This window comes from Xenopus tropicalis, chromosome 3 (genome assembly GCF_000004195.4).
Source record: "Xenopus tropicalis strain Nigerian chromosome 3, UCB_Xtro_10.0, whole genome shotgun sequence".
Lineage (NCBI taxonomy): Eukaryota > Metazoa > Chordata > Amphibia > Anura > Pipidae > Xenopus > Xenopus tropicalis.
The window spans coordinates 78192556-78210634 of NC_030679.2; the positions used below are offsets into that span (position 1 = coordinate 78192556).

An 18079-nucleotide genomic window follows, 5' to 3' on the forward strand; every position below is an offset into this window, starting at 1 on the left:
ACCTTTCCTTCTCTTTTAAACAGTTGTTACAACACAAGATGTATTTTTAAAAGAACAGTAACCCAAAAAAACAACAAAGTATATCAAAGTAATTACAATATTATGTGTGGTTACCCTGTACATTTTTCTCCTTTTTTCCAGCTTTCACTCGGATGAATTTACATAAACATTCACTAACAATAAACAGTAATTATTACCTCTGTGCAAAAATATCACCATGTATTTCACCTCCTTTGCATCTTTGAAAGGCTGGAGATAAAACAAGCACAGACCTCCTAGAATTCAAACAAAGCAGGATGAGTATTGACTCCTGATATTATTAAAAGGCAGATTAAAAGGTAGCTAAAATAGAATTAAAAAGATACTAACTTATGTACATTTTATAATTAGTGGGACAGTAAAGACATGAAGGGGAGCCACATTTAAATAAATAAACAAACAAATTTAAATAACTCATAAGAGTTATAGTATATAACAAATAGTATATACATAGCTTGGGCTAAAACAGATTATTTTAAAAATTAGACCTTTATTGGAGCTCTTCTCTAGTCTGTGTTAAGTAGTAAGCAAGTTCTAATGATCTTTCCCCAGAAGGAAATAAAAAAACAGCTTTCTTCTCACACACTAAAAATATGACCTGCAATACAATTTCAGGTCTGCCTAGCTGCTAGGCTGTCACTAGGTAAAAATTAGCTGTCATCATACAGTGCACAACACTGTGCCACCTGGTCTTATACCAGGGTCTTACTGGCCCACTGTGAAACCAGGCGGAATCCAGCCTAGGGTACAAACCCTGCTGTACACCCAAATACCTAAACTTTCCAGCACCCAGCAGGGCCGCCAGGTCTGGAACCGGTCAAGTGTAAGCAGTCCTGACACTGTCAACATTGACAAGCACCCTCCCCACCACACATCCAGTGAGGGAAGGGAGGGTACAAATGGTAGAAACAATAAGGGAGAAATTGCAGTACAAAGTGAGTAAAAATAAAGTTAAAATCTCATTTATTAGGACAAGGGTTAAGCCTAACATGTTTCTTGCCTGTTGGGCACTTATTCATAGGCTAATGGACACATCCACGTAGATAGATGTTGTAGGGGTTGTGACCAATCAAATTAAAGTACACAACCACCAATCCCATCTGCGAAGAGAGTTTAGAAATGTGACAAATGCAATACAGCGTATAAAAAACAAGGCTAACAAGTGTGCAAAATCGTGTTGCAAAGTGAATAAAGCTCTTAAAATATGAAAAGCACATAAGAAAAGCATAGGAAAAAAAAAGTGAAACAAATGGCCAAGAAGAATACAAATATAAATAAAAACATAATAGTAAAGTAATAAAAATGTTATATAGACTAAAATGGAAAACCCCACAAATACAGGCATGGAACACAAGGCTAATTTTGTCATAACACAAGTACTGTAAACTGGTTATGGTCACAGACCTTGTTAGGGCTCAAAGGGCTCACTGAACCACTGGTGCCGGTGTATCAAGGACCAAATCAGACACAAGGCTATTTTTATGATTGAGTTTATGATTGTAAGGTTCTGGTTCACTGAGCCTTGATAGGCTCAGAGCATACTAGTTTTTTATCTAAAGTAACATGTCACATCAAATTCACTGTTGAGGCCCAGTGGTTTCCTGTTGTGGAAGTGAAAAATCCACTTCATTTCTAATTGTAACAATCCCAGAAATGCATCATCCTAGAATCTAATCTATTTACCAGAATGGACATGCCTATACACAGGTTACACAGTAAGCAGATGGTGGGCATGTGACAAGGTTCATGGTTCATCAAGGAAGTGCAAAAATGAAAGTGAAAGTATTAGATATGCATAAGGCACAGTGGCGGAGAAGGCAATATATTAACAGCTGCGATTTTTAAATAAGTTTATAACAGGTAAAGATGTTTTAAAAGGAAAAAATTTTTTTAGGATTATAATTTTAATTTCATATTTAATTTGAAAAGGACTTTTGTGGCCCTTGCAGATTGCAAGTGCATGAGGGCACTTTTTGTTGCTGTTAACGGATTACTGCTCCCTATGCTGAGGAACTGGGGCACCTGGACCACTGTTCCTACTTGATGAGTGAGGTTACGTTTTGTTCTTTTGGGACCCCTTTCTCTTTGCTTTGGCCCCAGTGTCCATTAACAAATAGATCATTATTAATCCATTCCCCTTGGTCACTATCTCATACTTCTCCAGGTTTCTTGTAAAAGAGACTGACATGAGGACTTTTGACAAGAGTATTTCGGAGGAACCAAGTAAGACTGAGAAAAGAATAGCATTTGGCCTCAAAGTATTTTCTGCCAGCATGTCTAGTACTGCAAGGTAAAGAACAATGTGAAAAGTTGATATATACTTAGTTCTTCAAACAGTATTTTTTTAAAGGAAAAGTAAGCCCCTAAAAAGACTCTATACAGCCCTTTGGAATAACATACCTTTCGTCAAGCGCTCAATCTCATGGAGATTCTGTACCACAAGCAGCTCTACTTTCTAATCTAGCGTGAAGCTCTGCCCCTTTTCTTTGCTGAGCTCTCCACTGTCTACTTTGAAGATGGTTAAAGAGGTGTCTACTGATTCTTACTTTATATTTATATGTATGTGTTTATACACACACAGCCCCTAAAAGCAATGGCTCAGGGACACACACAAGGTTTCCAAGAAGGTGCCTTTGCTGGCTAGAAAATATGTAAGAAATGTTTGTCTTAGTTAGAACATACCTGTATTATCTGTAAACACCTGTATGTTTAGAGATGTAGAACTTTCTTGCTCTTTCACTTCATAAGGGTCAAAGCCCAAATTGATCAAACTAAAAAAGGCATGAGATTAAATATCAGTACTAGAATGAGCTGCTTATCTCCCCGAAGGAGAGGATATGTTACATAAACTATTTTAATTCAAGGTCCATTTGGCTATGCATTAAAATGATCTCCTTTTCATAATGGTTTTTCTTACATGGCTCTCTTAAAAGGGTACCTTTAAATTAACTTTTAAAGGAGAAGGAAAAGGCTAATAAAGGCTAATAAAGAGTTAATCTCAAGCTGCAGGTTTACCTTCAGTTCTCTCAATAGTGCCCTTAAGTATCCCCATATTTCTCCTGTTCAGATGATCAGAAGCCAAACAGGAAGAAAAAACGCTGAGCTGTGTAAAGAAAGTTCCCATAATGCCTCACTCCTGCACAGACATGCAGACCAAGTGAACATGCTCAGTTAGTTAGACTATGAGTCAGCTTCCTGCTGATTGGCTCAGATCCACATTCCTAAGGGGGAAGGGAGTTCTTAGCATTCTTGAGGGAGGGGGGAGCAGGAGAGAGGAGACAGCAGAAAGCTGAGTGTCTCTGGCACATGAATTACAGACACAAGAAATCTTTTCACAGAGAAGTCAGTGCAGCTTTTCTGAGTGCTTATGGCTGTATTTACATAGACCTTTCTGATAAAGCTTACTTAGTTTTTACCTCTTTTCTCCTTTAAAATGTTGTAGACATTGATATTCTGAGACAATTAGCAATTGGTCTTTATTTTTTATGGTTTTTCAGTTATTTAGCTTTTTGTTGAGCAGCTCTTCATTTGGTATTTGAGGAGCTAACTGTTTTTTTACCCTAGTAACAAGGCAGTAGTTGAAACAAGAGATGGGAATATGAACAGTAGAGGGCCTGCACAGAAAAATAAGTAATACAAATTATGAATAATAAAAAAATTGTAGCCTTACAGAGCAATAGCTTTTGTCTGCTGGGGTTAGTGACCCCCATTTGAAACCTAGAAAGTGGCAGAAGAGAAAGGTAAATAATTCAAAAACTGTACAAAAATAAAAAATTGAAAACCATTAGTTGCTAGGAATAGTGCATTCTATAACTCACTAAAAGGTAATGTAAAGGTGAACCACCCTTTTAACAGTTGTTACAGATACCATTGCATTCATTTGTATGAATGCATATTTTTCAGGAATGTGTAATATTTATATTGTGTACTTTCTTTCTGTATTACAGACTTTTGATGATTTATACTGAATACTGAAGTAAGAAATCTTTTCTTTTTCAAGACAATAAAGATGGCCATGCAGACCCATACTGCTTCTTTACTCCAATATTAATGATCCTATCTTTTTTGTCTTCTTGGCACTTAAAGGGGTGGTTCACCTTTAAGTTTACTTTTAGCATGTTATAGTATGCCCAAATCCTAGAAATCTTGGTCCTCATTATTTATAGTTCTTGAATTATTTGCCTTCCTCTTTTACATCTTATCGGCTTAGAAATGGGGGTCACTGACTGTGGCAGCAACAATCCTTTTGCTTGGTGTGGCTATATTTTTGTTATTATTGTTACTTTTTATTTCTTATCTTTATATTCAGATCCTTTCCTATTCATATTCAAGTCACTCGTTTGAACCAATGCCTGGTTGCTAAGGTGAACAAGACCCTTGCAACCAGATAGCTGTTGAAATTCCAAACAGTAGAGCTGCTGAACAAAAGGCCAAAGAACAGAAAAACCTCAAAAAATAAAAACCAATTGCTAATTGTCTTTTCTGTCTATGTCATACTAAAATGACAATTTAAAGGTGAACAACCCCTTTAATCAGACTGGGTTCGAATTTCATGCAGTACTATCTCTAGAACGCAAAATGTCTGCTTTCCTTTTATAGAAAACTCTGTAGTTTTCTTAAAGCTTTAGACCATTGTTTAGTGGTAATGAATGCCACATCAAGTAGAACCTGTTATCCAGAATGCTCAGGACCTGAGGTTTTCTGGATAAGGGATCTTTCCGTAATTTAGATCTCCATACCTTAAATCTGCTCAAAAATAATTTAAACATTAAATAAACCCAACAGGATTGTTTTGCCACCAATAAGAATTAATTTTATCTTAGTTGAGATCAAGTACAAGGTATTGTTTTATATTACAGAGAAAAAGGAAATATTTTTTAAAAATATGAATGATTTCCTTAAAATGGAGTCTATGGGAGATTGCCTTTCCGTAATTCGGAACTTTCTGGATAACGGGTTTCCAAATAACGGGACCCATACCAGTTTTATCACTGCATGAATAAATTAATTTGAATGTATATTAGATATGAAAGATGCTCCTTACATACTTTATTAAAAAAAAAAGTGCAATATTTTGTCTTCCTTTACCAGATTCTTGTAAATTTACTACAAATATGGGATCTGTTATCCAGAACCCCATTATCCATAAAGCGGGAAGGCTATCTCTTATAGACTCATTTTTTTTTAATAATTTATTTTTTTCTCTATAATAATAAAACAGTAGCTTTTTACTTGATTCCAACTAAGATATAATTAATCCTTATCGGAGGCAAAACAACCCCACTGGGTTTCTTTAATGTTTAAATTATTTTTAGTATGGAGATCCAAGATCCCTTATCTAGGATAACAGGTCCTATACCTGTACACTAATTTAAGCATACCAGTCACCAGTAAAGGTATTTGTGCAGAGTAAGTCACATCCCCAGTTAACATGGGAAGTGTTTTACCAACCAATGAAAAAACTTATTTTGTAACTTATGATTTTTATGTGAAAAGCACTGTGATGTTTAGTCACCTGTACTTGAATTAAAAAATAAAAGAAAATTTTAAGTAGTCACATGAACTCTCAAAGGGGCCGAATTCAAAATTCGAGTTTATGTTTTTTTCACGATTTGTGAAAAAAACGCAGTGAAAAAAGACAAATCTGACTATACTCGAGACTATTCTTAAGAACCACAAATAGTCAGTATTTATTAAAGAAAAGATCCAAGAAAAGTCGCCGGAAAAAACTTGGCAAGTAAAAGTTGGCAATAATCGATAGGAGTCAATGAGAATTGGCCCTTAATAGCTTTGTTCATTAAATTATTTTCCCAGTTATTTAAACATTCAAGTTTTTTAGCCTCATTGAAAATGAATGGAACAATAGGATTCTCCAGGAATATCCTGTCACGCTTTTTTCTTAAGATAGCATTAGAGAAGAAAAAAGTTGCACAAGTTTTGTTTCAGTTATTTTTTTCACAAACTCTAATTTTGATAAATCTTCCCCATTGTGTAATACTGTATGTAAATGCAAAAAACTGCCTTAATCTCTGTTTCTGCTCAATTACTCAGACACGTCCTATAATCTTTACAGAAATATAAATTAAAGATTTACACTTACCATACTGCTTGGTAAACGAAAATTATCTCAAGAGAAACTTCAAACTAAAAAGTATAAAAACATCATGTGAAATAATAGAAAATATTGCATTTGGTAATCACAAGGTAAGTAAGATGCGATAATCGAATTACAAGTCAGCAATAAACTATCTAAAGAGGGACCCATTACAGAAAAAGTATTCACAAGAAAAAAGGAGCAAGAGAGGCTAGCAGTCTCTTTTTTAAAGCTAAACTAGAGATACCTTAGATTCAGATTCACTATAGGCAATTAAAAGGAGAAAAAAAGCTACTGAGGCACTGTCAATAGACTAATCACAACAGTGCTAGAACGCTATATTTATTCTGTACAATGCTTTACCATACCCGAGTATACAGCCATAGAAGCTCTGGTTGTTTAAGATAGCAACTGCCATTTTAGCTTGGTCTGACTTCCCTCCCAAGCAGCAGCGTGCAGGCAGGAAACAGCTCTCAGCGCAGATACAGAAGAGAGGGAAGGAGGAGAAGAGAAGGGGAGAGAGAAGGAAGCTGTGTTAGCTAGTGCTGTGCCCTGAGGGATTTTGCTGAGAGCAGAAAGTCTGAAGAGATGATTATGTATACAGAATAGAATGAAAACATTTGGTGTTTCTTTTCACTGAGGTCTCACAGCAGCAGTTCCCTAGGTGTTTATGGTGTATTTACATACATGATAAAGCTTATTAAGTTTTCTCCGCACCCTATTTCATGTTCAGAAATTGAGATGTAAAAGTAATGGACCATACTGTAAGCAAAATGCTCTGCACATACCTTAAAATATTTGCTTTCTAATACAAATGCAGCTCTTGCTTTAGTGGAACAACAAACCATGCAGAAAATGGCTTAAAGATAAATATATCCTCCTTTTTCATCTCCAGTATTTGCATCAGTGAAAGAGTAATGATAACAGTGATCATAACAGGGTCTCTTTTTGTGATTATAATGCAGAGACAACTGTATAAGGGAGTAACTATTACACTTAATTTTAGATGTGCAAGCTTTGGCAGTATAAAGGCATTTTTTATACTGTAATGCAACTGCTCCCTCACCTTGTTCTGATAGTCTTTCCACATCATCCACAACTACTGCCATCTCCAGTCTTAAACCTTTTTATCTTACTGCTCCTGTATCACTAAATGTATCACTCAGCTCCTACCTTTTGCAACACCACAACACTACCTGCTTAAGGGCCAGTGCTCAAACCTTTGAAAACTTGGTTTGTGCTTGTATATTATTCACCAATTTAGAATGTAAGCTCAACATGACAGGTACCTCCTTCCTACTGTTTCTTTTACCATGTGGCACATAACTGTTGTATATTTATACCAATTTTCTTTTCCCCCGTGTGTACTTTTCTCTATTGTAATGTAATGCATCGCTGTGTATCCTAGTAGTGCTTTATAAAAAAGGAATACCTACATTGTACAAATATAGTATCCTATAGCATATTAAATAAAAAAAACTATACCTAAATAAGGATTAAATTCATATTGAATTACTGCATGAGAAGCAACAAGCTATAATTAAAATATTAAATACTGTGACAGTACTATAGACAAGATGGTGAAAGAGAGCATGGTTACTTACAATTATTTTGAAATGATCTTCATGATAAAACTGGATGCAATGCAAGACGCAACTGGAATGCTGAAACGAATAGCAGAAAAGTCAAACACTACTATAATTTCCCGTGTTTTAAACTTCCAGGTCCAATATGTGAAAGAGCTGCAAATGGTCCTGTCAACCAGCTTCTCCCTACAGAATAAACAGAATACAGCAGGGCTCCCAAACTTTTTTTACCACATTCAATTATAAAAAGAGTTGGGGTTCCTGGGGGTTGCTAAAAAAGTATTATGATTGGCTATTTGGTATCACCTATATAGACTAAAAGCCTACAGGAGGCTCTTGGCTTGAATAAAGAGGAAGCTTAATAGCGCATGTTCTGCTGTAGAGGGGGGTGGTTTCCACTACTTGGTTCAGTAAAGTAGGGTTAAATATAGGGATACTATAAGTGTTAAAAATCAGGCTGCTTTCCTGTTACTTTAGTTCAAAATTTCCAGATAGTTGGGCAGTCCATTACCATATGCAAATACTCTTTGTGAGAATGCAAGCACATATCGGGAACAGCATTATATTTTATCAGGTGGGGTCTATGAGGGGCTAAGTAGGTTCTGTGGAGGTATCTGAATTGGATCATTTCATCTTTTGAACTGATTAACACTGTGTTTTGGAATTCCAGGATATCATTCAACATGTCAAGTGCTAAAGGGGGGACATCTTTTTTCCATTTATCAGTTTATAGTTTCCGTAAGGCAGGGTTCCTAGGTTTCTTTAGTAACGAGTAGAATTTTCTTTGAGCCTTCAGGGAGTGTTATCTATTCTGTATTGACCTAATTGGGCACAGATTTTTTTTTTTTTTTTGAGAGCATTGAAGGTAGACCATTAGTAAGAATTACTCTCTGTTCAGTAACCTGTCCTAGTAGTTCATTTTGTATTTTGCCCAGATCTGGGAACCAGGAACTTTTAATAATTAGAGGAATAGGGGATTGTGCCTAAGGGGCATAAACCAAGAAGTAGTTGTCTTCCCTTGGGAAATAATGGAGGGCCACTTGCCAAATGAGAACTGTGGCCTTTATTAACAGAGATACTACATATTGTTAAGGCTGTCCTAAGTGAAGATGCTGCCCAATATATAGTGGTTAATAGCGACTTGAGCTTGTGGAAAAAAATCCTGTAGATATCAAAACAGATGCCTAGTGGAATAAGTATGTGAATTTAAGGAGAAGAATTGTTTTAAAGAGATCGATGTGGCCAAGAAGTGTTAGGGGGAGGTGGCCCCAGGCCTTGTTTTTACTCTTTAACAGAGTAATTAGGGGGAATATAATTAAAGAGATACTGACATCAGAAATTAAACAGTTTTTTAAATATGTCATAACATTTTCTTTGCATGAGCTTTATAATTTTGCCTTAAACGTATTTGAACAATGCTTATACATTACCTATTTGATCCACAAAGTTACTCTATGAGGGGGCTGCTTACAATTAGAAGCTATAACTGACGGGTTGAGTAGGGACAGTCAGGTTGGCAAAACAGTCAGGTTTAGGAAGTTTATGTAACAATTACTTACAAAAGCAGCCCTATTAGTGAAAAATGATCAAAACAACCTATAGGTAATTTTTTACAAACATTAATATTTTGAAAAGTAGTTTTTTTCATGTCAGTATCACTTTAAGGTCAATTTATTTCTCCAGGTCTTGGTGAATGTGTACCCCAAGATATTTAAACGTAGTGGAAACCTGGAAGCATGTCGGCATTATTGTTTGTCTAAAATTGTGGTGTGGTGATTTATCAAGTCAAGGGCTTTGTATGGGTTTTTCAGGAACAAAATGGTGTTATCTGCATACACAGCTACAGTTTCATTAATCAGCCCAAGCTGATTGCCCTTTATTGTGCTTTTTACTTTTCACTCTTACAATTTTACCTTTTCTTGTATCCTTCTCAATACCGCCTCTAACTAATAAATCCACATTAATTCATGTTTTGTTTTAAATCTAAAAGCAATGCATTGCCAAGGAAGAGCAGTAGCTAAGGGTGATACAATTTGTAAAGTTGTATAATAAATCGTGATTTAGGTCACCTGACCTGAAATAATGCAGCTTTGTGACAGGAAGAAGTGTGTAAAAGACAAACATTAATTGACTTAGGTCACCTAACATGTATATGCACCTTTTGGTTTGTTGGTGTGCACCATCAATGCATGGTCCCTGGTGGCAGCCCTTAATACCTAAAAATCCAGTTTTCTATTTAGGAGTACCCAGTAGCCCATACTAAGAAAGAAGTATATTTTTATGAAAATGGTTTATTTAGATGAAGCAGAAATTTGCATATGAGCTGCTTTATGCAATACATTTTTAACAGAGACCTACATGATTAATTTTTTGACAGTATATTATTTTTACTAGGCAATCTTTCATCCAAAGATTTAGTGGTTAAACAATACGTCTGCCAGAAAGTACCACTCCAAAGATTAACACTCCTAAAAACCATAAGAAATTTGATTCTTATTACCTCAGGCTCCTATGTGGAAAGCAATATTAAAACAACTAAAGCTAAAATGTATGCAACTTGCTGGTAAAATAGCAAGGAATAGCAAAATACTATAAATAAAAAAAAAAAAAAAAATATATATATATATATATATATATATATATATATATATATATATATATTAGGAAATATACCCACCTTAGGAATAATGTAAAAAAGTCTCTGATGTAACATATCCCACTGAACCCATACAAAGTCTTCTGCTATTCTTTCCCTTGGAAGCTTGCCAGAATTTTTGATAACCTGTAAGATACAATAACATACACAAATTCAGAGGGTAATTGGAGGGGGGTGTAAATAAAGACATGTTCTACTCAAATTACTTGATAGTATCACAGGGCTAATTCCATGTACAGCATAATACCCTAGAACACATGATAAGATATAACACACTACATACATCTCAGAAGGAAATTTCGGGCAACTTAGCAATTTGTATGCCTTCCAACTTGGTCTAATAGCCTTATGTTGCCAATTCCATGCATAATGCCCCCACAATAACCCCAGTACACACAGCAAGATGAATGCAGTGCATGATACCTCTATCTTATTCCTTGTAAGAAATTCTTTGGTATTGATTTCAGAAGGCTTAGCCAACTCGAGCCTTTATTAAAAGACAGCTTTCATATGATGTGCATTAAAACCTAAAACATTATAAGGTCTTCCACACACAAAAGAAAAAAACAACTATAAACAACAATAAATCAGAGTGCTTATGGTATTATTTTGTTGAGATACTATTAGTTTCCACTAGTTTTTATACTTGTACTGAAATATATATAAAGCATATTAAGGAAATTTATAGTAATACTTACCACACTACTGTCACCTTCAACAGTAAGTATAACATGAAATTGTTCAATATCTGCCCAAGTTCATGAGAAAAGAAAAAAATCAAATACAAAATCAACACAGCAACTTAAAAAAACATTTTAAAAAATGCTCTCATTGAGGTTTTTTTGTCTTGCATAGACAACAGAATAGAGCTAAATATATCTATGTGTGAGCTCAATGACTGGCACACAATTTATTACAATAACAGGGCAGCATTCAAAGGATTGTCACACGGGTACATTAAAGAATCGGAAAACAATTTTATTATAGCTGTGATTGAATTAATTAGAATTATACAAACATATAAAGACTATTTTTCCTTTAAATATAAATTCAGATTGCATATATCTTGCTTAACATTAGAAAGATCCATTTATGATTTGAAACACATTTTGTGACAGTAATTAAGGTCTGTTTATAAGATTTATTCAGGTGTAAAAAAACATTGTCAGTTAAAAGCACAGACCATAGACCAAGAAGGGTCCCCATCAATGCTATGCTGCCCTTTTTCTCTTAAATCTTGCGTCTGCTGAATAGATACATTTGTTAGATCTATCTTAATAACAGAAAGATAAAAATGGTAAACTAAGAGAGTGGGATTACATACAGAGAATATATTTTAAAGTGATCAGTCACTCCTAAGCAAACACAAGAGAAAATACAGCTGTTGGACAATGCATTGGAATTGTAAATATGCAGCACATTAGATTAGGGCTACCAGATCACTTGAAAAATCAGGGACGCATCTAGAATATCCAGCTAGAAGGGCTGGGCTGATTTCAGTTTGCTTTAAAAGCAATCAATGCAGTCCTGCAACATGTGTTTATTTGAGGTGTCCCTGAATTTACAGGGTAGTCTTAATGAGAATACAAAAAAAGCATTTTGGTTGAGGTGATATTGTCCAAAGCAAATTAAATGCTGGGAAAAAGTCCCAGGATTGCTCCTAAAATATCCATTTTTATGGAGTAGCCTAAAGACTGAATCATACTTACTGGTTTTAAAAATAAAGCCAGAGAAGTATCCTGATCAGATTCTTAACTACAGCCCAGTGTCACCCTTACAGGGGCTCATTAGTGTATTACATGGTTTTCTGATAAGAATATGCAGTTGACAACAACATAACTGTAGTAAAACATATAAACAGACATCTGTTTGGTACATCTACAACAGAGGTCTGCGACTGTGTTAAATAGTAATAATATAAGATCCATAAAAACTCACACTTCTCTTTCGAAACCAACAAAAGATGACTTTCAGGAAATGGACAAACGTCTTCAGTTGGATATAAGAACTAAACACAATTAAAAAAAACAAAAAAAACTTTAATAAAAAAATAAAATAAAAACTATGACTCTTGTACCATGACAACATACACTATTATTTCTATTCAGCCATACTCCATAGTTCCACTCATAGGACTTAAATGGTCAAAAAAACTCAAATAAGGGTTTGTTAAATCAAGGTTTGGCCCCTAGAGCATACCCCCCAACTGTCCCGCTTTCCGCGGGACAGTCCCGGTTTTGATAGCGCATCCCGCTGTCCCAGATAGTTCCATGAATGTCCCGCATTTCCGTAATAGATTACGGAAATGAGGAACATTCATTGACGTATCCGGGACAGCGCGATGCACTGGTGCTCCTTCTTCTCCAGCAGCTCTTCTGTGTATGCGGCGGTGACAGGCCCTTTTATAAGGTTGCGCCCCGTGCTTATTGACGTCACACGTACCCAGGGGCGCAACCTCATAAAAGGGCCTGTCATCGCCACGAAAGGAGCCACATACGCAGAGGAGCCGCTGAAGAAGAAGGGAGCGCTGTCTCAATTGGGGGCACTGTGTATGGGGGGGGGGGGACTGTTTTAATTGGGGGCACTGTCTCAATTGGAGGCACTGTGTATGGGGGGACTGTCTCAATTGGGGGCACTGTGTATGGGGGGACACTGCCTCAATTGGGGGCACTGTGTATGAGGGGGACTGTCTCAATTGGGGACACTGTCTCAATTGGGGCACTGTGTATGGGGGGGCACTGTCTCAATTGGGGGCACTGTGTATGGGGGCGCACTGTCTCAATTGGGGGCGCTGTGTATGGGGGGGCACTGTCTCAATTGCGGCACTGTGTATAGGAGGGCACTGTCTCAAATGGGGGCACTGTCTCAATTGAGGGCACTGTGTATGTGGGGTACTGTCTCAATTGGGAGCACTGTGTATGGGGGGTACTTTCTATGGGGGCAGTTGGGGGCGCTGCGTATGGGGGGCACTGTGTATGGAGGGTTACTGTCTATAGGGGCACTTTCTATGTAGGGTTACTATCTATGGGGGCACTTTCTATGGGGGGCATTGTGTATGGGGGGTACTGTCATTTAGGCTGACCGATATCTGCCCAAAAATTGGCCAGACAGGCTTGATTTTCCCGTTGGATCAGGGTCCGCAACAGCTGATCGGCTCTACTTAGAGAGAATAACCATAGAATTAACAGTGACTCTCACCTGTACTCTAATGTCATAGTCCACAGCTTTTAGAACTCTGACATTGTTGACTGGTTTTATTTCAATCAGTAATGCCAAGTATTTGGAAACTGTAAGTAGAAAAACAATTGAAAATACAAGCAAGAAGCACATGTACAATTGTCAAATGTCCAGGTTTTTTTTTGTATAATTTTCATGACAGTACATCAGGAATTTAAAAGCCATGCTTGTACTGAGTGAATTTTTTGGCATTTTCAGCTGACCTAATCTTCATTACTGATTTATGCATGTAAAACATTTACTGCTCAGTAGGGAGAAGGAATTTTGACCATACTAAATTCTTTATAATTTTTTTTTTACTTTTTCTTAAATACCTATAGTTTTTATTTCTTGCATTGAACAGGGCAAAAACATGCTTCCAAAATTTGCATCCAAGCCAGAAATATAAAAATGGGCACCTAATTTGAGGCCACTGAGAGCAACTTCAAAGGGGGTGGTGAGCAACATGTCTTTCTGTGTTTTGTGTACAAATTGTAGCCAAATTTTGCTTCTAGCTGCTATGTAGCCTTTAAACCAATGAATTACTTTCATGTGTGTGCTAATGAGCTGGGGCTTAAAAGCTCCCTGCTTTGCCACTAGAGCATTTTTGAGCTAAAGGTAGGTGCAACAGGGTCTTACTACTCAGTCACATTGTCTGCTGGGGGACTTTATTTTAATTGCATCACAGACTCAAAGTCATTAGACAGTGTAGGACTCACGTACAATGAGGGGCCTTGACGTGGCACGTGAGCTTACATATTTTGGACAAAGTGTGGTACTAACACCTCATTTTTTGTAAAAATTATTTTTAAAGGCAAACTAAACGCTGGCAATCTTTCTTTCTCACTGGTTGGGGATCACTGCTTTAAAGGAGAAGGAAAGGCTAAGTCACTTGGGGGTGTCAAAATGTTAGGCACCCCCAAGTGACTTAAATCACTTACCTTTTACCCCTGGCTGGTGCTCTTGTTAGGAGAGAACAGCACCAGCCCGGGGTAGCTGCAGCGCTTCATCCTTCCGGCTTTGATCCCGCGCGCATGCGCAGTAGAGTGAAAAAGCCGAACTTAAACTATGAATTCGGCTTTGCACTCTACTGCGCATGCGATTGGCCCGGGAACTTGCGGCAGAATGAAGCATGAAGGAGGTAGCGCTCGCTACAGGTACCCCGGGCTACAAAGTAAGCGATTGAAGTCACTTGAGGGTGCCTAACATTTTGGCACCCCCAAGTGACTTAGCCTTTCCTTGTCCTTTAAAGGGACACTACAGGTATGGGACCTGTTATCCAGAATGCCGGGGACCCAAGCTTTCCGGGTAAGGGGTCTTTCCGTAACTTGCTTCTCTACAGCTTAAGTCTACTGAAAAATCATTTTAACACTAAAAAAAAAAAACAAATGGTTGTTTTGCATCAAATAAGGATTAATTATATCATAGCTGGGATCAAGAAAGGAAATATGTTTTAAAATTCTGAATAATTTGAATAAAATGGAGTCTATGGTTGATAGCCTTCCCGTAATTCTGAACTTTGTGGATAATAGGTTTCCGTATAACTAATCATATAACTGTAAACACCAGGAATTCCCAACCTTTATTACTCATGAGCCACAATAAGAGGCAAAAAGTTTTGGTGAGCCACACAAGCATTAAAAAAAGTTATTTTGGGATGCCAAATAAGCATTGTGATTGGCTTACTGGTAGCCCAGTGCAGACTGCTAGTCTACAGGAGTAAAACTATGCCTCTATGCTTACAAAACTTGCAGGGATCTATTATAATTTTTATTTGTCACTTTTTTTTTCCATATAGATCAAGCCACATGGTATTTCCTGGTAAACTGGTAAAATTATACTATACTATGTCTATTTTGCTTTGTAAACTACCAGGTCTGTAATTATGAGCTAATAGAGCTACAAAAAAAAACCTCTTTGGACAAAACTATGTGCCATAACCATGATTCTGGAATCCCAGAGAATTATTTTCATACAAATAAGCAAAAAAGTAAAAACATACAGTAACTATACAATACCTGTTCTAAGAGGTTCATATTGATGTTCTTTGACTGAATTACAGTAACTTAATGCTAAAATAAAAGAAAATACAGGATTATCTAACACAAAATAGGCTGGAATCATTAAAGCTATTATTAAAGTTATAGGCAATAGGTTGAAGCACCATAAATAAATAAAAAGGCAAACTTTGCCCAGGTCCAGTAACCCATAATTGTTTCATTACATAATTCATTGTGTGCTAGACATTAGGTTGTTTTTTTTTTCTTAACATTTTCCTATATGGGCATATTTGATGCATACAAATAAATTGGTACTAATCAAAATTGTTTTTCTCTTATTGAGCTGTGTTTTCAAAGTAATTATGTTGGGTTGAAAAACCCAGCATACTGTTCGACTTCTTTTTAGCACCCTCCATTTTCTAAACACTACGGGGCTGATTTACTTACCCACGAACGGGTCGAATGGAGTCCGATTGCGTTTTTTTCGTAATGATCGGTACTTTGCGATTTTTTCGTATGTTTTTCGGATTCTTTACGAATTTTTCGGATCCAATACGATTTTTGCGTAAAAACGCGAGTTTTCCTATCCATTACGAAAGTTGCGTAAAAAGTTGCGCATTTTGCGTAGCGTTAAAACTTACGCGAAAAGTTGCGCATTTTTCGTAGCGTTAAGTTTTAACGCTACGAAAAATGCGCAACTTTTCGCGTAAGTTTTAACGCTACGCAAAATGCGCAACTTTTTACGCAACTTTCGTAATGGATAGGAAAACTCGCGTTTTTACGCAAAAATCGTATTGGATCCGAAAAATTCGTACAGAATCCGAAAAAATCGCAAAACATACGAAAAAGTCGCAAAATATTCGTTTTCAAGTCGGAACTTTTCCAATTCGGGTCGGATTCGTGGGTTAGTAAATCAGCCCCTACTCCTCCTACAGTTTTAAGGGGTACAAAACCCAAACTCTCCACACAGGTTGCTTGTGCTTTTCTAAGCGATCCCGTCCCCCATCTTTTTGTGGTGCTGCTCTAACACCCCAATGTTCCCACTGACTTTGACAAGGAAGATTTTCAAACTGCATAACATAATCACGGGATCACCCCAAGTGAAACAGCGATGTTGGATGACCCAAAGTGGGAGGGGCCAACAACAGCCAATCAAATTTCACCCATTGACTTTAATGGGGAAATTGAAACTGCTAAGAATCTTACAACTTTGAGACTACACTCCCCAAACTTGAATCACATAGTCATGGCCTGAATAAAAAAATGATAATTGTTGGATGCCCAAAAGTGGGCAGAGCTGTGCACAGCCAATCAGATTTTACCGATTGACTTGGTGGAAATTCAACCTGCTGCCATTTTCACAGTAATAACACCAGGGTCCCCAAACACCAGAGTTAGCCACCAACAGCCAATCAGATTTTACTTATTGACTTGGCGGAAATTCAACCTGCTGCCATTTTCTCAGTATTAACACCAGGGTCCCCAAACTTTTCACAGTTGGTCACTAGGGAAATACAGTTTTAGATTTGAAAAGTGGACGGAGCCACCAACAGCCAATCAAATTTCACCTATTGAATTTTATTGATTTGATGCCAGGGTTCCCAAACTTTGCACAGTCAGTCACTGGGTGACTATGAACTCAAGGTTAGAAAAAGTGGGCGGGGCCGCCAAAAGCCAATCACATTTTCTTTCATTGTTTTCAGTGGGGAAATTTTAACTGCTGCCATTCTCACATGTTTAATCTCAGGGTCCCCAAACTTTGCACAGTTTCTCACCCGGTGACTACATTCCAAGTTTGGAAAAGTGGGGGGGGCCAACAACAGCCAATCAGATTTCACCAATAGACTCCATATTTTTAAATTTAAACTGCTGCCATTCTTTAAATGTTAATACTAAGGTCCCCAAAGTTTGCAGAGCTAGTCACCAGGTAACTGCGGTTCAGAGTTAGAAAAAGTGGGTGGAGCCACTAACAGCCATCAGATTTTATCTATTGATTTTCAAAGGGAAAATTCAACCTTCTACCATTCTCACTGTATTAACACCAGGGGACTGCATTTTTACCAACAGCCAATCAGACTTCACCTATTGATTTTTTTTTTAATTTAAAATGCTGCCTCTCTCACACTATTTATGTCAGGGTTCCCAAACTTTGTACTGTCAGTCACTGGCTGACCACGTATTCAGGGTTAGAAAAAGTGGATGGAGCCACCATTTTCCAGCCAATCCATTTCCACCCATTACATTTCATTGGGTTGGGCCACTAACAGCCAATCAGATTCATCCATTTAATTTTATTGGTTTTATTTTAAGATGCTGCCATTCTCACACTATTTATGCTAAGGTGCCCTCTGTTTGTCACTGGGTGACTTCGACTCAAGGTTAGAAAAAGTGGGCACACCCACCAACCACAATTTACCTATTGACTTTTATTGGTTTAAATTTAAACTGCTGCCGTTCTTTAACTATTAATCCTAGGGTTCCTAAACTT

At 37.1% G+C, this 18079-nt stretch overlaps 1 protein-coding gene across 4 annotated transcripts in view; it reads right to left on the reverse strand.

Moving 5' to 3' along the window:
• gsap (gamma-secretase activating protein) overlaps positions 1-18079 on the reverse strand; it is a 73320-nt gene that overhangs the window by 41798 nt on the left and 13443 nt on the right. For 3 of the 4 annotated variants that reach the window (XM_012960013.3, XM_004913025.4, XM_012960012.3), the window contains exons 5-13: positions 15610-15663; positions 13574-13662; positions 12314-12383; positions 11074-11123; positions 10397-10501; positions 7738-7797; positions 6140-6183; positions 2722-2810; positions 198-275 (exon numbers count right to left, since the gene is read on the reverse strand). In XM_012960013.3, coding sequence (XP_012815467.2) covers positions 198-275; positions 2722-2810; positions 6140-6183; positions 7738-7797; positions 10397-10501; positions 11074-11123; positions 12314-12383; positions 13574-13662; positions 15610-15663 — 639 coding nt within the window. The remainder of the gene's footprint in view (positions 1-197; positions 276-2721; positions 2811-6139; positions 6184-7737; positions 7798-10396; positions 10502-11073; positions 11124-12313; positions 12384-13573; positions 13663-15609; positions 15664-18079) is intronic. The other variant, XM_031899025.1, reaches the window with a different exon arrangement.